This window comes from Hemibagrus wyckioides, unplaced genomic scaffold, assembly GCF_019097595.1.
Source record: "Hemibagrus wyckioides isolate EC202008001 unplaced genomic scaffold, SWU_Hwy_1.0 Contig13, whole genome shotgun sequence".
Classification (NCBI taxonomy): Eukaryota; Metazoa; Chordata; class Actinopteri; order Siluriformes; family Bagridae; genus Hemibagrus; species Hemibagrus wyckioides.
Genome location: NW_026690773.1, coordinates 383,798 through 406,995, shown reverse-complemented (window position 1 = coordinate 406,995; position 23,198 = coordinate 383,798). Strand labels below are relative to the sequence as shown.

The window sequence follows — 23,198 nt, the reverse complement described above, 5'->3', positions numbered from 1 at the left end:
TCCACTGTTGCTGATCAACCCACTGCATCTGACTTCACCTCTTAAACATATCTTTTGGAGTTAGAGGTCAGGGCTGTGTCTCAGGAATCTAACAAAAAATGACAATATCTGACAATACTTTAACCTTTGATACTAACTTTTTAAAACTAAATACATTTCCAAGTTTTTTCTATTTTATTTGGAGTAGAAATTGAAATAGAAAAGCTATACTTGTATTCAGGCTGTATAGGTAACAAGAGGTTTTGTGTTTTTGTTAGCTGATAATTCTGAACTACTGTATGAGTGCAGCATTTGACTCTGCAAGCTACTGTTATAAACAGACATAGCTAATGTTAGCTTGCTAGCTAGCTATCCTCAGTTATATCAGAGAACAAACAACTCCTGTTCAGTCTTCTGCAAGAGTCTCCTCATGATGAGGACCAAAAGAGAGCAAAATAAAATAAATACATGGAAGTTTGCTGATCTTATGGCAGACTGTTGTATGTAATGAATTACTGTAAAATATTTAGTATGATAATGCATTTAAAAACTAACAACAGTCAATTTAAGCAATTATTTAATGTACATTTGATTTTTTTTAGTAAATTAGGACTCCAAAAAGACTATCTATAGTGGAGAGATGTACAATAATATCCTGTTCATAAGTTTATTCTGCTGTGTGAGTTTATTTCACTTGAAAATTGTGAGAGTCAAAAACTAGCAGGGTTCCTGATTTAAAGGAATGTAAATTATTGAGTTTAAGCAGTTTATCTACCTTCAGTATAATAAAACTGTGTCAGTGTTTTTGTACAGTGCAGCTGGATTTCCTGTCACTGTGGGCTGCAGAGCACAGTAGTATAGAGCAGAGTCTGATACAGCAGCAGAGGAGATGATCAGATCCACTTGTTTAGTTTTATCATCAACTTCAGCAGACAGACGTGGTGGCATAGGGTCAGTTTTAATTCCACTCGGTAAGATGTAAAAAAGGAACTCAGGTTTAGATTTTGGATGTTGTTTGTACCATTGCAAGTTATTTACAGCATCACTGAAGTCTTTGTAGCTGCAGGACAGAGTAACATCATCACCTTCATCTACAACTTTATGAGTGAAAAGTGGCTCTATTGGATCTGCCTTGGAGTCACCTGTCATAGAGAAGAGAACATAATCATTTTTATTTTTCAGTTATATAACTCATATTACACTTTTTCTTAACATCATAAAGCCTAATTAATGTAACACTTCCTTTCTGAGAAGGTCAATGATAACTTACCTAATGAAAGCCACAGACACATGAATATAACAGTGATCATGATGAATGGTGTTAGTAAAATGACAATATTCTGAGGTCTTTCTGTACTTTATTATATTAACATTTCAGAGGTTCATGAAGCTCCACCCCTCAGCATCATATGACAGTGTCACCAGTTTTACTGACAGATTCTTGACTTACTGCATCCTGACATTACATTAAGTCTCACATGTGGAACAAGACATTAATCATTCATCTAATAATTTAGGTTTTACATATTATACCAGGGGTCTCTAACTCCATTTTGGACATTGCCTGATAGAGTCATGGTTACAGAGTGACAGCAGCACATGTTTATTAGTGGCTGGGTTTATTGTTTTATTCTGCCTCCTTGTGGAACAACAGAAAATGGTGCTGTTTTCTGAATATTTTCCTTCAATTACTTTCAATAGATGATTTTAATGTAGAACAAAGTTAATTTCTAAATTTATTCAGTAGGACAGATTAGCCAGGATACCACTGGATAAATGGATAAATGGTAATTGCTAAATTTTGTATAGCTAATATTCATTTATTACATTCTGACTATTTAAAATCAACTTCAATTACTTTATAAAACCTTATAAAAGTATGCATGTAACATGTACAGTTCTTTTTGTTATTGGTCTAGACATCACTCTGCTTCAGTAAAGAAATTAAATTCCCTAATGTCTTGTCTTTTGTTGTGTATGGAACACGGGAGCCTGTGTTAGCTACACACACCATTTTATTCTTTTTTAATTTTTTTATTTTGTGTATTATATCACTTTATGGATTCATTATCTTTTCTTTCTCTTTTTTGTGTTATTTTGTTTAGCTTTTTAGGAGATTTTGTTTTCCTTTTGCTCTCTGGATCTTCATAAAGCTTCTTGAAGCTCCACCCTGCAGTATCACATGACAGGGCTGATTGTTGATTCTTACATTTGAATCCAGGATTTATTGAATTCATTTTTTGAATGAAAAAATTTTTTTGTCAAATTTCTTGCAAATGTTAACATCATAAAGGTTCATGAAGCTCCACCCCACAGCATCACATGACAGTGTCAGCAGTGTGGCTTTACATTCAGGAGTGAGGTGGACTGGAAGACTCTAACAACACAAGGTTAAAGGTAGTTACATATGAAAAATACAGCATTTGTACAACTGCACTAGAGATTTAAAAACACAGTTTAGTCTAAAGTGGACAGTTGTTTTATGTGGACTGGTATATCTGAAATTATCTACTACTGAGATGAACCATGGCAGGGGTTAAGATAATATGTGTGCAGTATGTATGATAGAAGTAGAGGTAGAGCCTATATCACAGAGGGTTTATTGTGAAAAGTATGTGAAAAGAATGTGCAGGTTTATATGGTGCTCTAGTATTCGGCCCATCATAAGATAACTGAGTTCACCATCTTTGTGTTCATCAAGGAGAAAAACCTTAAGACACAAAGAAATGTTCACAGACAAAAAGAGTCATCAAAAAGAGTATTTAAACTTTGCACTTCATATATTTATAAAGGATTTTTTCTCTGTACCACTGTAATACATTATGTGTTAGTTTTTGCCTCTTCAAGGCAGTGGTGGTGAACTTGCTGTTGTTCACTGCAACAAACTCAAAAGATTCAGTGCTGCCTTCCATGATATAGTGTTGGTATATTGTATATTGTAAAATTCTGCTGTGATGATTGAACCAAGCTTTTACTTTTTATTTCCAGGTTATCAAGGAATATGGAATAGTATCATCAGTGTATAAAGATGTATACCTGACTATCAGAGTAAAGTGTCTGGAAGAGGCTCGGAGGCAACATCCACAAAGTTGTATATATTTTCTGGTAAGGATCCTCAATGGTGGATAGATAGACCCTAATCATCTTTCTAGTGGTTTTCATTATCTTCCATAGAGTCTTCTGCTCTGACACGGAGTGCAGTTTAATATTAAACAGCTGAATAGTTTCACATGATGCTATCAATATTTCCCTGAATGTAATGATGAGGATGGGAGAGAGGGGTCTGCTCTCCTATCTCTACATGAAATTGAGACACTTCTGGGATTTTCTGGCTCAGATAAGGTCCTGTGTGATGCACCATAAAAACTGTCATCACTGTGATGCCAACAGTCATGTATTTTTTAACCTGTGGATTGTTGCTTTTACATGGCTTTAAGCCTCTTCTTCTTCTTTCTGCATGTAGACTCATCAGAGCATCTAAAGAAATCCCCAAGAAGATTGAATACCAAAATAAGGAAAAGCTACTTTTAAAAGTTATATTAATAATCCCTCTCTAAACCAAATATTATACCATTAATGAATTAAAAATATTTAACTAATTTTTACTTTTCAGGCACTGATGAACTGTCAGACAAAGACATCAGATAGTATTGCTGCCTCACAGTTCCATGGTCCCCAGTTCGAGATTGAGCTCAGGTTTCCCTCATTTCCAGTGTTGCAAGAAAAGCTATAGATCTCTGAACAGGATAAAGTGGTTAATGAAGCTTAAAAAACAATTAGCTATCTCCTAATAATCCAACATTTGTCAAACTATAATATATTTATGAACCCTTTATAAATTGCAAGAGAGACAGAATTCGCCAAAAATAGCATGTAAATAGCAGCTCAACATCATCAGCAGAACTGCTTTCAATATAACAAAACTGTGTGAAAGTTTTTGTACAGTGCAGCTGGATTTCCTGTCACTGTGGGCGCCAGAGCACAGTAGTATAGAGCAGAGTCTGATACAGCAGCAGAGGAGATGATCAGATCCACTTGTTTAGTTTTATCATCAACTTTAGCAGACATTCTTGGGTCAGTGTTGGAAATTAGATTTCCTTTTTGGTCAACATTAAGAAGGAACTCAGGTTTAGATTTTGGATATTGCTTGTACCAGTGCAGGTAGTTTCCTGTAGTAATGCTTGGTTTATATGTGCAGGACAGAACAACATCATCACCTTCATCTACAACTTTATGAGGGAAACGTGGCTCTACTGAATCTGCCATGGAGTCACCTGTCATAGAGAAGAGAACAATGTTTTTAACCTTTAAATAATCAACAGGAAATACTTAAGTCAGACCCACACTCTGCATTTTCACACTGCATCACCACACAGACTAATATTTAATATAATATAGTTAATATTTCTGCAATAACAAAAAGTCAATGTTAACTCACCTAGTGAAAGCCACAGATACATGAATATAACAGTGAACATGATGACTGGTCTTAGCTCAGTGAAAATAGTGGAGATCTTTCTGTAATCTAATATGTTAACACCATAAAGCTTCAAAATTGCTCCACCCCACAGCATCACATGACAGTGTCACCAATGTTGTTGTCAGATTGTTGATTCTTACTGAAACATCCTGGCTTTACATTCAGCCTCATATGGGAAACCTGTCCAGAGCACATTTAAGTAAACACATACTGAAAGCAGGAAATAAAGTTTTGTTGTAAATCTGAAAAATAAAACTTTCCTGTACTCATGACAGCATCAGAAGAAAAGAAAGTAGCGTAAATTCAGATTTACAGAAAAGTTTCCAGTTTTCAGTGTTTCTGACACAGAAGGTGCTTTTGCTTGTCAGAGAAATTACATTAGATGATTATTTATTCTTATGACAGTTTAGTGTTAAGTGGACAGTTGTGTTGTTTAATCAGAATGGTATCTCTGAAATTATCTTAGGCACTAAGAATAACCAGGGCAGGGGTTAGGATATTATATCAGCAGTATGTATGATAGAAGAACAAGTATACTCTATGTCACAAAGGTTTTCCTGTGAAAAGTAGCTTCCATCATCTCAGAGAATGTGAGCAGGTTGTGTGGTGCTCTAGATCTAGACCCACAATAAGATAAGTGACTGCGCCATCTTGTGTTCACTGAAGAGAAAAACCTTAACACACTAATAAATAAAGCCCTGCAAAAAGGTCATACAGCCACACATATATTGGATTTTTAATTTTTATTAGACCTTATATTTAAATTGTATTTACAGTTTGGGGTGTCATCCATTTCTCTCTTAAATACTGCTGGGTTTGTCACTGTATCTTTGTTTTTTATATTTTCTTTGCATTACTTAATACAAAGCAGAAAAAATAAATAATAAGGGAAAACTAAAAGGAAACAGATGTTGAACACGGTTGTAAAACTCAACAACTAAACTAAATTGGCCACTGAGAAATGCTTTATATTCACATGATATACTTTCTGTCCTATCAGGGGATTAAACACACACAACTGCCTTTAGATAAATTTACTTAGATGCTTGATTATGAATCTCAACATAATATTTTAAACCAACATACTTTTATGAAATGATTCTTAGTCTTTTCTTCAAATGTTCTCACACTGAATACAAAAACAAACCAATGCAGTAATGAATGATCCAGTTCTAGTCAACTGTAGTGTTTATAAAATCTCATGACACTGATAATGCATGATGACAGGATAATGCTAGGTGAAGTGCAGGCCAGTTGGTGGGTGCATGTGTAAAAGTTTAGGATTTAAAATAAACACCGTATAAAATAAATAACAAAACTTTACATCAGACGCACTTCAGCAGTTCATTATTTTCTGTGATTTTGTGCACCTTAGTTTATTAGCTTTTTTTTATACCATGAATGGTCTTAGCTGAATGGAAATATTCTTTCTGTACTCTAATATGTTCATTTTATGAAGCTCCACCCACAGCATCACATGACAGTGTCACCAATGTTGCTGACAGATTGTTGATTCTTACAGATAAATCCAGGATTTACATTCAACTGTAGTTAAAGGACCTATATATATTTTAAGCAAACCCAAAGCAGGAACTATTTGTAATATACAGATAATAGCAACAATATAATTAAACAAATGTAATTATTCTAATGATAATTATACAACTGTTAAACCATGATATAAAAATTAAACAAGTTTTAAATTAATTACATATTATGCGTTTGCAATCAGGCAGCTTAGTGGTTAGCATGTTCACCTCACACCTCCACGCGTCCATCTCCATGTGTCCTGGGTTCAAGTCTTGCTCCTGCTCACTGTGTGTGTGTGTGTAGAGTTTGCACGTTGCTTGGTGGGTTTCCTGCGGGTGCTACAGTTTCCTCCCAAAGACATGCTTCTAGGCTGATTGGAGTTCTGTAGTGTGTAAATGAGTGTGTGTGTGTACCCTGCGATGAATTGGCACTCTGTCCAGGGTGTATCCTGCCTTGATGCCCGATGATGCCTGAGATAGGCACAGGCTCCCTTTGACCTGAGAATAGATCAGATAAGTGGTACAGAAATAAAATGTTAAAAAGTAATCAGTGGTGTCTGCATCTACATCTGGAATATTCCAATCCAAAATAGTTTCTAAAGTATCTAATCCAGTGGTGGGCCATCAGTGCCAGCAAGGCCTTCTCTGCTGGCCTAAACAGCAGTGATCTGAATCACTGATTTGCATTTTAATATATTTTTCCATGCGTGTGTATTAAATTATTCCCAATAGTCTATTATCTACATTTCCTAGCTTTGCTCTTGGTTGAGCTGCTTCCAGTAATGATAAGAATATTTATCTAATCATATTTCAGCCAGTGGCTGACATCATGTGTTGCCAGAGTGAAAGAAATCTGTCTTAAGGCCTTCAGAATGAATAGTGCAGGCACCCGTAGCTTATTATAAGTGGCAATTAAAACTGTTACATTAACCAATCAGATTTCGAGTTGGCGTCATTGGCGCCATCTAGCAGGCATACGATTACGTCAGCAATTTCCCGTCCTTTGATTGGACAACTGGAGTAGTCAGAGGCAGAGAACCACACAAAGTAAATAAAATTATTTTAACTCACAATGACTGACAGAGGAGAAGAAATCGATTTGGTGGCAGACATCCTTACACATGCATTTTCAAGGCAGACTGTAATAAAATTGACTATTCCTTGTGAGGTGTGAAATACTCTAGCCTAATTTCTATTTTACTTTGCTATTAAACGGTTGAGGACACCAGTGAAGACCGCAGGACGCGGTAACCATAGTAACCAGTGATTTCCGGATTGGACCTAAGATTTCCAGCCCAGCTACAGCTTAAAACCCGTCCATTTAAAAATGAAATAAAATAAAATAGCAGCCCCAAATGCATACTGTGATAACTAATACATTAACAAACAGAAAACCCAAAACAAATGGGTAAGTGCAAAGGGCACTATTTAGACACACACACACACACACACACACACACACTGACAGACCCGCAGCACAGGCGATCTCACCCAGTGTCCAGCTCTTCAAGTCCTGCAGAAATCCGCGGAAGTTTTGATAATTTTATGATCATTCCTAAATATCATACAACATTACATTAGTAATATTGACCGTCAGATACTGAGCCACAAGTGGTCACGTGATGAACGAACGAACGAATCAGATCCGAAGACGGTACTGACTGCAGAGCCGGTCTATGAGGCTGTCACGTGACGAGCAATTTTCCCCGCACAGAACCAGATAGGATTTTGCGCATGCGCGGTCAATACAAACTGAACGAATCTCTCCCGAGTCATATTACGGATTCATTCAAAATGAACGAATCTTTCACGGAACCGAATCGGAGCCACGGAGGCCAGCTGTACGCCAACTGCATCTTGTTAAAACGTAAAGAAAACAAAAAAATCTCTGTAATTCACTTATGGTGTTCTAGATGGCTACTTAATTTACACCTTAACACGAAGCAGGATGTAAGCCTAAACATGTCCTGTTCTCCAAAAAAGATGATGTACTGTACATTTCCTCCCGCCGCCCCATCATAAGTGCTTCTTCTCATCGCAGTTTCATAATAACACATCTAACATTCTGTCACGTTCCTTACAGTAAAAACAGCTTGAGTAAAATAAAGGAAAGGTTTGTTTACCGGTTAAAAGGTTTGCTTTACTCATTACGATATTTATCTTAATGATGCTACCAAGTTAATTATCCAGGCTTGCTAACAGTGTAGATAAACCAGTGTTTTTTTCACCCACACCCAGAAATAGAGGATTTTGATATTTTAAAAAAAGGGAGACGTAAAAATACAAAAATTTCTTTTTTAACGCCGAAACGTTAATGAACCTGTGAGTTTGTAAACTAGTTAAGCTGAGAATAAACAGACAAATATTAGCATTAGTTAGCATTATCTAGCATTAGCATTAGCTTGTGTAAATTCACCGTACATGGTGACTGATTAAAGTCTCAAAAACCTCCTGTCCCAGTCCATCATCCGAAATCTATCTAAATATTATACGGAATAATTATTAAAACCTTCACCCGAGTTCAGCAAGCTTTACACTCTATATGATATTGTGTAAATGAAATGATTAGCGAGGTTCGCTAGCTAGATAACATACATCTGTAACCAAGTCCTTTGGGGCGCTAACTGGATAATCACTAGTCTAATCATGATTTAGTGTGAAACCAGTACTCAGGGTTGGGAAAAGTGATCTGTTTGATGGGGTAAATATTATAATGTGGAAATAAATTCTCGTTACCCGAGCTCATCAGCTTGGTTCAGGAGTTTAGCATTAGCACCAGTAGGCAAGTTTGCTAGCAGGCTAACTAAATATTATATTTACATCAACTGACCCAAACCATTGTGTAATAATTACAACAAACAGACAAGCTCTCTCAGTAGATAACATTAATCTATAATTTATTATTTACACTAGCTAGCAAGCTGCCCAATCACAAGACTTAGCATGTTTAAGTTTTAAACAGTAGCCAGGGTTCTTAAAGGTGTCCTACTACTGGGGTAAATATTACATTGTATTGTATATTATGTTATATTATATTGTATATTTATTGTTTATTGTATATTTATTGTAAAATCAGTGTGACATTAAAGGATAAAGATCGTCCTACCGTGAGGGGCTGAGTGTTGTCAGAAGGAGCTCTTTCTCCCCGCAGGACGCGGTAACCATAGTAACCAGTGATTTCTGGATTGGACCTAAGATTTCCAGCCCAGCTACAGCTTAAAACCCGTCCATTTAAAAATGAAATAAAATAAAATAGCAGCCCCAAATGCATACTGTGATAACTAATACATTAACAAACAGAAAACCCAAAACAAATGGGTTTGTGCAAAGGGCACTATTTAGACACACACACACACACACACACACACACACACACTGACAGACCCGCAGCACAGGCGATCTCACCCAGTGTCCAGCTCTTCAAGTCCTGCAGAAATCTGCAGAAGTTTTGATAATTTTATGATCATTCCTAAATATCATACAACATTACATTAGTAATATTGACTGTCAGATACTGAGTCAGGAAGTGGTTATGCCCAAGGCATAAGCGAACTAAGCGGCTGCTTAGGGCCCCGTAGCCACCAGGGGGCCCCCAAGAGTACATGAAATGACATCGTCTTTTTTTTGATATCTGTCAATGGACAATGATTATTATACAAAATGACAATAATTAGTTATAATTAGTCATATTGGTGGCACAGAGGGGCCCCCGAAATAAAATGTTAGGATATTGTTTGTACAATTAAAGCCAAACATAATGACTGCTTGACTCATAAGAAAGTGTCTGTTTCCTTACTGACAATGTTATCATCTTCATCCTACGGACCGATTTTATCAGATTAACATCATCACCTTCATCTACAACTTTATGAGGGAAAAGTGGCTTTATTGAATCTGCCATGGAGAAGAAAATGTAATGTATTTAAATTATTCTATTTTTGTATTTATTCAATTTTATACAAATTTACTAACAATTAAAATGAGTAAATATTTTAGTTTTTATATTTTATAAGTAGTGTCTTGACTTGTGGCATTTATTTGTTTGTTGTGATAAAGCATGTTTATTAGAGTTCATATTATTCTCCAAAGAAGTATTTATAACAGAGTCTACATCTTTGGAGGATGTGAGCAGAGTCCTAGCACCTGACCCACAATAAGATAACTCACTACACCATCTTGTGGAGAAATAAGAAAGACTTGGTTTTTAAGATAATTGAAGGTAATTTATTTATTAATGACATTAATAAATAAACTTCTGAACTATAATTAATATTATATAATGTATATATTTAGTATTTTTTGCATTTCTTTGTATAGCCTTCCCATACAGAGTTCCATAGAGTTCCTGGACTAAATCGCTGTTCCAGTTCACTTCAAATATTTTTCCATCTGATTTTATTCAGTAGGGTTAATTAAGTGTAGTGACCAAAGAACAAAACTGGAGCTATGATTGCACTGGTGTTAATTACAATCATACAGGTCTCACAAACAGAATATTGTCTATAGAGAAAAAGAGCTGCAGAGGAACAGAAACTTTTCCTCCAACAATTTTCTTCATCTATTGATCAAGAGGAGAATAAACTGTGCACCTGAGCCTTTCCTCATTAATGTTCAAGAACACGTCTGTTATAAACAATCAGCTAAAAGAACATTCTCACTCTAACTACATTTCACTGGCAATCAGAAACTGATGTATTTATTTTATAGTTATGTTTGGTTACTTAAAGATGATTGTGATTACATTAAACAGTGTATTCTGGGTGGATGAATTGTTGTCAACAGCCTATACTATAAATACACCAATTTATTTGAATTTATTGACAACAATTTATTATTAAGCAACTTAATTAAAATACTTGTTCTTTTGGTTTGTAACTTGCAAACTAAAGGACTTAGCAATATCAGCAATAGTGAAGAAAACCAAGTGGGCATAATAACATTGTTATCCTGAGTGTTTAGTTAGTTTGTGTTTATCTTTTGAAATAAACATCATATTTATTCATATTCATGACAACTCTGCTTTACCTCACACAGCAACTCTTTCTCATCTACTAGACAATTAGCAAATCTTAGTATGCTAAAACTACAGTAAAACCAAGCCCCAGATCCATAAGCTGCAGCTGCAACCTAATGAATGGTCATTCAATCAGAGTTTATTTTTAGTACCTACTTTATCCTGGTCACACTTCCACAACTGTCTATATACATTATATATACACACCTTCATTCATTCATTCATGCTTTGTCCTGGGCAGGTGAATCTGGAGCTTCTCCCAGCAACACTAGGGATGATGCAGGAATACACCCTGGATGATACAGCAGTCTAATGCAGGACAAAATGCACAGACACATTCACACACTCATTCAGACTTAGGGGAAATTTAGCTCCAGCTGCAAATGTTTTCACAAATGTTGTTTGTATCTGTGGTTAACTGATAAGTTGGTAAAGTGAGTCTCTTTCATCTTCTGTGGTTTTAGAATCTTAATATACCATGTTGATGTTTTTGTAAAGCCTTTCAGTGACTCTGTATCACTGTGCTGTTACTCTTAGAGCACAATGATAGAGTGCAGAATCTGAGAGCTTTAGACCTCTGATAGTAAGTTCAGTAGAGTCTCTGCTTGTTTTCGAATCTAGTCGATGATCATCAGGAGTGCTATCATAACCTTCACTTGACCTTGCGCCTTTATACAGTAAAAACTGTGGTGCGCTGTTAGGATATTGTTTGTACCAGTAAAGCAAAATATATTCACTGCTTGCCTCATATGAACATTTCAGAATAACAGTCTCTGCTTCTTTCCTGACAATGTTTGCATCTGTTGGCCAAATTTTATCTGCAAAGCTTCCTGGTGTGACAAAAATATAAAGAAACATGTCAGTGAAGTATTTTTTGTAATTCCAATATTGACTTAAGGAATCAAGAAATTACTAGATTAATACAAACATGCTTATTAATTAATGCAATTATTTAACTGATTAAATATCATTGTAATAATTAATAACTGATTGAAAATTACCTGTAACTAGAGTGAGAATCAGTGGTATGTATCTCACTATGTACAGTAAGTTGTATAGTTGATCCATTTCTGAACACAGCTCTGTGAGGATTCTGTATAATAGTGCTGTATGTGCTGAACTTTACACGTCTCTAGAAGGACACACCCAGGAAGTGATGCAGTTGTAGTATAACTTTTTACACATTATTACTTAACAATATCAGTGAGAGTGAACTGAGTAACCAGTACAACACAGAACAAAAACACTGTTACTTCACAAACCATTGCATCAGACATGCTATTTTATCATTGTAAAATATTTATTCCTAAATAAAAGGATATAAAGGTTTGACAGTGGCACACGCAGCACCGCACGCGAGTGGTCTCCTTGTTTGTAGCAGTGTCCATTGTTCAACTTAAACTGAATTGACTTTATTTTACTGTGAATACTGTGCACAAGAGCAGAAAACAAATGATGCACTAATAAATAAGGCAGTTATAGTCACTGCTAAAAACCCCAGAATTGTTCTGTAGTGGTTATACCATCTGTAGAGATATTGCTATGTGGAGAGCAGGTTTCCTGTGTCAAGCTTTAACACAAACGAATGAAAGTACACACATTGCAGTGTTAAATTACGCAGATATACTACATAACTAATAAGACTAATTAAATCTAATTAAAAACAATTTCTGAATCTACAAAAATCAATGTTAACTCACCGAGTGAAAGCCACAGACACATGAATATAACAGTGAACATGATGGATGAGCTTATAAATGAAAATAAAATTTCTGCAGTCTGATATATTAACATTATAAACATTCATGAAGCTCCACCCCCCAGCATCACATGACAGTGTCACTAATGTTACTGACAGATTGTTGATTCTTACTGAAGCTTTCTGGCTTTACATTCAGCACCACATGGATAAATTTTCCTGAGCACATGGTAAACAAACACAAACTGATAGCATGAAAAATACTTCAATAAAATAAATGAACTAATGAATGTGGAAGTGAGTGTGCATTGTGGGAAGTGGAGTCTGGTACAATGCAGGATGGGAAATGGAAATTTAGGTGTGTGTAGACCTAATGACCTGTTTATTAAATAGGATTACAAACAGTTGAGGAGTATTTTACTGTGGTGAGGAACAAACCAGCCTCTTTTCTTTCTCTAATCTATCATTTTTTATCAATATCATCTGTATTGATGGATTTTTATATCATTATTTTTCATTTAAGCATGAAACTGTGTACAAATAAAGAGTGTAGTATTTATATTATCTCATGACAAACATCCCATTGCAAGTGAACATGTACATTTCATTTTTACAGAAATTGCATGTATAGCCCTACTACAAGTTCAGTTTCCTTTCTGGATTCAAGCAAACTCCTTTCAAGGCTTGATGATGTGTTGAAAATGACACTAATTAGCTTGATTGTACAAGCAGAGATTATTAAAACATTCTGATTGGTTCTAGACTTTTTTATATATAAAAGTATTATCTATGTAAGGCTGAAGAATAGCTGTAGTCTTTATAATTGTGTAAAGTATTCATAATCATAATGTCAGCATCTCTGGGGGATGTAAGCAGAATCCTAGTACTTGTCCAACAATAAGATAACAGCCTACACCATCTTGTGGTGAAAGGAAAGAGACTTTAACACACCAAGGTCTTTTCTGTTTGAACTTAGTTATTTATTTATTTTTTACTCAATCATAAAACTATATCCCAATTTGCACATAAAAAAGCCTGCTGGGAAAAAGAAGCCATGGTTTTGTTTGATTGTTTGTTTTTTCACAAATTATGGCAATAATAATTTTCAGAACATTACTTTATTCAACTCCTGAACTTGTACAGAGCCTCAGCTGCTTCACTGAAGTTCAGAAATGGTCCCAATTGGACCCTCTGAGTACCTTTCTGTTTAACTTTCTGTCTAATGTAACTTCTGGTTTCCTGGCCAAAATAGAAGAGTTATAGAAGAATAGAAGAAGAATGAATGAATGAATGAATGAATGAATGAATGAATGAATGAACTGTCTACTAATAATCAAATATTATAATAATATAAACTCTTTATAAATCTTGAGAAAGAAAGAGAGACTTCCCCAAAAGGGCATGTAGCAAAACTGTGTGAAAGTTTTTGTACAGTGCAGCTGGATTTCCTGTCACTGTGGGCCTCAGAGCACAGTAGTATAGAGCAGAGTCTGATACAGCAGCAGAGGAGATGTTCAGATACACTTGTTTATCATCAACTTTAACAGACATTCTTGGGGGAGGATCAGAATTATAAGTTCCAGTTTGAACAATATAAAGAAGGAACTCAGGTTTAGATTTTGGATATTGTCTGTACCACTGCAGGTAGTCTGATGCACTACTTTTTTTGTAGCTGCAGGACAGAGTAACATCATCACCTTCATCTACAGCTTTATGAGGGAAATCTGGCTCTATTGAATCTGCCATGGAGTCACCTGTCATAGAGAAGAGAATATAATGTATAAATAATCAACAGGAAATACTTAAGTCAGACCCACACTCTGCATTTTCACACTGCATCACCACACAGACTAATATTTAATATAATATAGTTAATATTTCTGCAATAACAAAAAGTCAATGTTAACTCACCTAGTGAAATCCACAGATACATGAATATAACAGTGAACATGATGACTGGTCTTAGCTCAGTGAAAATAGTGGAGATCTTTCTGTAATCTAATATGTTAACACCATAAAGCTTCAAAATTGCTCCACCCCACAGCATCACATGACAGTGTCACCAATGTTGTTGTCAGATTGTTGATTCTTACTGAAACATCCTGGCTTTACATTCAGCCTCATATGGTGAACCTGTCCAGAGCACATTTAAGTAAACACATACTGAAAGTAGGAAATTAAATGTATTTATGTAAAAATGATCAATTAAATCTAGTAAAATCTAATCTAATAATTACATTGTCAGTATTTTAATTATATATGTTAGTGATGTCTCTAAATTAGAGAATTATTGTATAAACACCAGCAGGCAGATTAATGTTAGAAACACTAAGTGGAAGAGAATCAGGTTTAATTGAGAATAAGGAATATTTTTTTTTACTTGATAATTAAGGTTTAAACTCACAATACCATCAGAAGAAGAGAAAGAAGAGTAAAGGCAGATTTACAGATAAGTTTCCAGTTTTCAGTGTTTCTGACACAGCAGGTGCTTTTGTTTGTCACAGAAATGACATTAGATGAGTATTTATTCTTATGACAGTTTAGTGTTAAGTGGACAGTTGTGTTGTTTAATCAGAATGGTATCTCTGAAATTAGCTTAGGCACTAAGAGTAACCAGGGCAGGGGTTAGGATATTATATCAGCAGTATGTATGATAGAAGAACAAGTATACTCTATGTCACAAAGGTTTTACTGTGAAAAGTAGCTTCCATCATCTCAGAGAATGTGAGCAGGTTGTGTGGTAGTGTCTCTAGAACTTAACCCACAATAAGATAAGTGACTGCGCCATCTTGTGTTCACTGAAGAGAAAAACCTTAACTTGGACAAAATAAAAACCTGCAAACAGTTCATACAGCCATACATATATATTCATACTGTGGATTAGTAATTATATATTAGAACTTACAATTAAATTGTATTTACAACACCAGGTTACATTATTTAATGTAAAGCACAAAAAGAAATAATAATAGAAAACTAAAAGGAAACAGATGTTGAAAACAGCTGTAAATCTCAACAACTAAACTGAACTGGCCATTGAGAAATACTTTATGTTCACATGACATACTTCCTTTCCTATCAGGGGATTAAACACACACACACACACACAATTCCCTTTAGATAAATTTACTCAGATGCTTGTTCATGAATCACAACATAATGATTCTTTCTCACACTGAACACTGCAAAAGATCAGAAGACAACAATGCACTAATGAATAAGACGGTTCTAGTTACTTGTTTGAAAATACAAGGAATTGGTTTGCTGATAATAAGATAATCCTTAGTTTTGAAGATGATCTCCTTCTGTTGAGGTTGAACTTGTTGAACATTGGGCTATAACTGATTAGTTTGACTATTATATATGTGAAGTTACGACACTTAGACAATAAAATGCCCTTCATCTGCAGTGTAATTACTCCAGACAGAACAGAGAGGATCATGAGTCCACTGGCATTGTGGAATTCTGCTATGAGGATTGACCTGAGCCTTGTCTTTAGTGCACTTGTTATCAGTCAATATGGAATTGTACCATGAGGGTAGAAATCTTTCTTTATTATAAAAATTACTCCATACTGCAAGAAAATACTTTAAGCAGAAGGATTTTAACAGGAGTTTAGGTTAGTGTCAGTTTGTGTGCAGTTTTGCATCACTTCCAAAAAAACATGACAGTAGGAAGATTTGCTAGGAGAAATTGCACTTCTGTGTGAATGAGTGTGTGAAAGGGTTTGTGGAGTGCAAAGGACTGACATCCCATTCAGGGTGTTTTCCCACCTCATGTCTGGGACAGACTCTGTATCTACTATGACCCTGACCAATAGAGAAAAAGATAGAATCCCCCAAAAGGACATGTAACTTTCTCTAAAGCATTGGAAGAGCTGCTTTCAATATAACAAAACTGTGTGAAAGTTTTTGTACAGTGCAGCTGGATTTCCTGTCACTGTGGGCTGCAGAGCACAGTAGTATAGAGCAGAGTCTGATACAGCAGCAGAGGAGATGATCAGATCCACTTTCTTATTCGTTTTATCTTGCTCTTTTTTTAAGTTTTATGGACAATCGTGGATGAGGTGGTTGAGCCTCAGTGACAGTTTCAGTGCTCTCATCAATCAGCAGCAGAAACTCAGGTCTTGATCCAGGTTTTTGTCGATACCAGTGGAGACTGTAAACTGATCCAGTATATGTGCAGGACAGTGAGATGTTGCTGCCTTCCATTGAAAATACATTGGTTTGATCTGGTTTAATGTTATTGTCAGCAGCCTCTGCTATAAAAACATTACAACAATATTGTGATATTTTAATCATAAATGACACATTTCACATGAAAAATTTTGTCTTCTTAATTAGAAAAAATAATATTTTGTGTGCAGTGTATATGACTTACCAACATCAGCAAGAGTGAAAAACACCACGAAGAGGAACAACATTGTTTTCCTGAGTGTTTAGTTCAAACCTCTAGCTTTAGAAATGAATGTCAGTGTTACTATTTGATGTACATCTCCACCTCTAGCTCCACCTACTTGTATTTATGCATATTCATGAAAACTGTACTGTTCTGTATACTGTTTATATAAATCTATAGAGTTGTTTTTGTATTAATAAAACAATGTGGTCCTGAGAAGCAGTGGATTCGCTCATACCATTTAATCAATTTTTCTGTGATATTTTGACATTAAAAGTTACAACACTTGTTTTGGGGTCTCTCTCTCTCTGTCTCTCTCTCTCTCTCTCTCTCTCTCTCTCTCTCTCTCCTTTCTTTAGTAGGTGGTTTTTGGGATTGCACTGTGTGACACTGATTTTGGAATATGGAAGAAATATTTATACAAATACCTATGTCTTCATAGCCTCCATATATTTCTCTTTCAAATACTGCTGAATTTGTCAATTCCATGTTTTTTTTTCCTCACAAGAAAACAGATGTTGATAGTAGCTGTAAAACTTAACAACTCCACTGAATTGGCCATTAAGAAAGTCTTGGTGTACATCCTGTCGTAACAGGGAAATAAAAAAACACAAAATTAATTTAAATTTACTTAAATACTTGATTATTAATCAGAAGATAATATTTGAAACCTCTTCTTCTTCTTTCGGCTTTTCCCTTCAGGGGTCTCCACAGCGAATCATCTCTCTCCACCTATCCCTATCTTCTACATCCTCAACACTTGCACCCACTAGCTTCATATCCTCCTTTATTACATCCATATACCTCCTCTTTGGTCTTCCTCTTTGCCTCCTGCCTGGCAATATAGTCCCTCTCCCTCCTCTGGACATGTCCAAACCATCTTAATCTGGCCTCCCTAACCTTGTCCCCCAAATGTTCAACATGAGCTGTCCCTCTGATGTACTCATTCCTAATCCTGTCCAACATTGTAATTCCGAAAGAGAACCTCAATATCTTCAGCTCTGCTACCTCCAGCTCTGACTCCTGTCTCTTCCTCAGTGACACTGCCTCTAAAACATACAGCATGGCCGGTCTCACCAATGTCTTGTACACCTTCCCCTTGATTCTTGCTGTGATATTTTTCTATCACACAGAACTCCCAACACCTTTCTCCACCCATTCCAACCTGCCTGCTCTCGCTTCTTTACCTCTTTCCCACACTCTCCATTACTCTGGACTGTTGACCCCAAGTACTTAAACTCCTGTACCTTCTTCACCTCTTCACCCTGTAATCTTACTGTTCCACTTCCCTCCCTGTCATTCACACACATGTACTCAGTCTTTCTATGACTGACTTTCATTCCTCTTCTCTCCAGCACAAACCTCCACCTCTCCAGGTTTTCCTCCACCTGCTCCCTGCTCTCAGTAAAGATCACAATGTCATCTGCAAACATCATTGTCCAGAGAGACTCCTGTCTGACCTCCTCTGACAACTGGTCCATCACCATAGCAAACAGGAAGGGGCTCAGAGCCGATCCCTGATGCAGTCCCACTTTGAACTCCTCTGTCTGCCCTACAGCACACCTCACCACTGTCCTGCTTCTCTCATACATGTCCTGCACCACTCTGACATACTTCTCTGCTACTCCTGACTTCCTCATACAGTACCACAGCTCTTCTCTTGGCACCCTGTCATACGCTTTCTCCAAGTCTACAAACACACAGTGCAACTCTCTCTGACCATCCCTATACTTCTCCATCAACATTCTCAGAGCAAAAATTGCATCTGTTGTGCTCTTTCTGGGCATGAAGCCATACTGCTGCTCACAAATTTCCACTACCTTCCTTAACCTAGCTTCCACTACTCTTTCCCATAGCTTCATTGTGTGGCTCATCAACTTTATCCCCCTATAGTCACTGCAACTCTGCACATCACCCTTATTCTTAAAGATCAGCACTAATACACTTCTTCTCCATTCCTCAGACATCTTCTCACTCTCTAAAACCCTGTTAAACAAACTAGATAAAAATTCCACCGCTGCCTCTCCTAGACACTTCCAGACCTCCACCGGGATGTCGTCAGGACCAACTGCCTTCCCACTTTTCATCCTCTTCAAAGCCTTCCTGACTTCATCCTTTCTAATCTTATCTACTTTCTCTTCCACAGAGTTCACCTTTTCTACTCTTTTTTCCCTCTCATTTTCCTCATTCACCAGCTCTTCAAAGTACTCCTTCCATCTCCTCCGTACACTCTCCTCACTTGTGAGCACCTTTCCATCTCTATCCTTAATATCTCTAACTTGCTGCACATCCTTCCCATTTCGATCCCTAGCTAACCTGTACAAGTCCTTCTCTCCGTTTCTAGTGTCTAACCTACTGTACAACTCATCATACTCCTTCTGCTTGGCCTTAGACACCTCCCTCTTCCCTCTGCGCTGTAACTCCTTCTCCTTGTCCTGTCTATTCTCTGCAGTCCTGTCCATGTCCCACTTCTTCTTGGCTAACCTTTTCTTCTGAATACTATCCTGAACTTCCTCATTCCACCACCAAGTCTCCTTATCTTCTTTCCTCCTTCCAGATGACACACCCAGCACCTTTCTTCCTGTCCCCCTGATCACTTCTGCTGTAGTTTCCCAGTCATCTGGCAGCACTACTTGACCACCCAGACTGCCTGCCTCAACTTCTGTCTAAATTCCTCACAACATTCCTCCTTTTTTCAGCTTCCACCACTTGGTTTTCTTCTCTATCTCTGTCTTTGACTTCTTCTTACAGACCATCAAATTTATCCCACACACCACCATCCTATGCTGTCTGGCTACACTCTCTCCCACTACCACTTTACAGTCACTAATCTCTTTCAGATTGCCTCTTCTACATAGGATGTAGTCTACCTGTGTGCTCCTACCTCCACTCTTGTAAGTCACTCTATGCTCCTCCTTCTTCTGAAAATAAGTGTTAACCACAGCCATGTCCATCCTCTTAGCAAAGTCCACTACCATCTGTCCTTCAAGGTTCCTTTCCTTAACTGCAAACTTGCCCATCACCCCCTCATCACCTGTGTTCCCCTCACCAACATGTCCATTAAAATCTGCTCCTATCACCACTCTCTCACCCGTGGGAAGAGTTTCTATCACCTCATCTAATTCACTCCAGAATCTCTCTTTCGCCTCTAACTCACAACCTACCTGTGGGACATAACCACTAACAACATTCAACATCACCCCTTCAACCTCTAACTTCAGACTCATCACCCTGTCTGACACTGTCTTCACCTCCAGAACATTCCTCACAAACTCCTCCTTCAGGACCACACCTACCCCATTTCTCTTACTATCCACACCATAATAAAACAGCTTGAATCCTGCTCCTATACTACGAGCCTTGCTACCCTTCCACCTGGTCTCCTGTACACACAGTATATCCACCTTCCTTCTCTCCATCATATCAGCCAGCTCTCTACCTTTCCCTGTCATAGTACCAACATTCAGTGTTCCTATTGTCAGTCCTACACTCTTACCTTTCCTCTTCTCTCTCTGTCTACACACTCTCCTCCCTCCTCTACTTCTTCGACCAACAGTAGCCCAATTTCCACCAGCGCCCTGTAGGTCAACGGCACCAATGGCGGTCGTTGTTAACCCGGGCCTCAACCGATCCGGTATGAAATTTAGAGTACTGACGATGCGCATGGTTAAATTTGGCAATGTTTTACGCCGGATGTCCTTCCTGACGCAACCCTCTCTATTTATCCGGGCTTGGGACCGGCACAGAAGTCACTGGACTGTGACCCCCATGGCTAGATTAAGATACTATGGGAAACCAAAATACTTTAATAAAATTTTTATTTACTAGTCTATTTTTTATCTTTCCCAGACTGAACACTGTGTAAAACAGTAGAAAAAAGCAGTACACTAATGAATGAGTTCTAGTCAACCTTGAATGAGCAACCTGTCCTAAGCTCATAGTAAACAAATACTGACAGCATGTCATTTTTAATAATAAAAACAATCAACCTATTATAAATTGGACATATATTTATAGCTATTATAAATAAATATAAATATAGCTATTATAAATAGCTATATATATTATATATATAGCTATTATATATATAGCTATTATAAATAGTTAAATATATACCTGCCATAAATAAGACAGTTTGGAGGGTATTTCACTGAGGTGATTAAATAACCAGCCTCTTTTCTTTCATTGTCTATTTTACTTTGTGATTTGACTCATTTGTTTTTTAATATAATTAATATAGCCATCTGCTTAATAAAGCCACTATGAAAACATTAGTTTACCTGACGGATCCAGGTACAGCCTGAGGCTTGCCGAATCGTCCACAGAAATTCATCAACAACACTTTGCTGTTCACAGAGTAGCATTGTAGCATCTGTATCATGGGGTAAAAACAAAAATCTCACTTAGAAATTCCTAAAGAGACTTTTTACAGGTGCACAGATGCAGGGTTCCACGGATGCAGGGTCTCAAAGGGTAATAGACACATTCCCAATACCCACAGCAATTAAGTGCTGAAGTATTTCAATCAATGTCAAAAGCACACTGGGAAATCACACTAGGGGACATTCTTATTATTTGAGAAGTCTTTTCTGTTCTGCAAGGCCTTGTGATTTATTGAGCTTGCTGTCAGCTCTTGAATGATCACAAATAACATGTGACACCAACACTAACAGACAGAAGGAGCACACAGCTGCCTGAGAAAGCTGACTGGCTAATATCAGTGCTGGATCAAGTGCTATTTTATAAACTGCTAAATAATGAAGAGTGAAGTCTTCAGGTCACTAGTGTTACATTAAAATTACCATCTGAAATTATTTAAATATGTATTGTTATTTAATTTGGATTACCTTCTTATTATTACATCAGGGGAATAACAGCATGAACCTCAGCAGAAATCATTCTTTTTGATTAAAGATTAACATTTATTTTTGAATTATTTTTGATATTCAAAGCAAATTAACATCAAAGTCTCAGAACTAAGACAGAAAAGTGTATTTGAATGAAACAGGTAAACATCTCCGCCTGCTGAGAAAAACATGCAGCTTGACTTTTTGTACAGTCTGTTTGAGTTTTGTGTCACTGTGGGCTCCATGGTGCAGTAGTACAGTGCAGAGTCTGATACTGCAGCAGGAAAGATCTCCAGATCCACTTTGTTCTCCGTTTTAAGAACTTTGGTGGATAGTCGTGGGTCGTGTGCAGCTTTAGTGACACCATCTGAGTATTTAGAAGTCAGCAGCAGAAACTCTGGTTCTGATTGAGGTTTTTGTCGATACCAGTGGAGATTTCTAGCTGAGTCATCATATGTGCAGGTCAGTGTGATGTTGCTGCCTTCACTTGAAGATATGATGGTTTGGTCTGGTGTAATGCTGCTGTCAACAGCACCTGCTGTAAAACATTACAACAACATAAAAATTTCTACTTTCATTACTTAAGGGTGTTCATTTTTTTAAGCTGAATTATGTTTAGGTATCAGGTCAAATTTCCAGCATTCACCTAAAGTTTGTGTATAATATAAATGACTTACCAATGTTTTTAACAACTATGAAAATAAAGAAGAGTAACATGACTGTTGTGTCTCTCTTGCAGTAGGTATAAATGGCAGGATCTCTGTGAAACTTTCTAAACTGTATCTTACCACATCTAGCTCCACCCACTTTTACTCATAGTCATGTCAGTTCTGGTATCATATTGATCGAAACAAGCAATGACAAATAGAATTTATTGAATGTTGTTTAAGGCTGATTTTTACTAAATATAGTGACAGTGACCCTATCACCGTCACCTTGATCCTGGTCAGGTGTTTACTGAAGATTAATGAATGAACCCTTTGTGGACTTTAGTTATGTAATGATACACATATTAATGCAAATTGTAATTCATCATATTAACATATCTGTGTCACAGCCTGGGAATTATGTTCTGTTGGTTAAATGTCCCATCTTCTAAATAGGTCAATAGGTCAGCTCTAATCCACATGAAGCCTCTCACCAAAATGCATATAATCTACTCAGTCATTTGAATTGATGTGCTCCCTGTGCTAAAAAGAGAAAAGATTTTTTTTAATAAGTAAATGAAATATGAAAACATCTTGGAACTAAT

General features: G+C 36.8%; 1 gene segment (V, D, J or C); it reads right to left on the bottom strand.

Moving 5' to 3' along the window:
• Nucleotides 1-756: 756 nt before the first annotated feature.
• LOC131349810 (T cell receptor alpha variable 22-like) lies at nt 757-1,289 on the bottom strand. The segment is given in 2 exon segments: nt 757-1,121; nt 1,250-1,289. Coding segments are annotated over 2 exon segments (405 nt in total).
• Between the last annotated feature and the right edge of the window lie 21,909 nt (nt 1,290-23,198).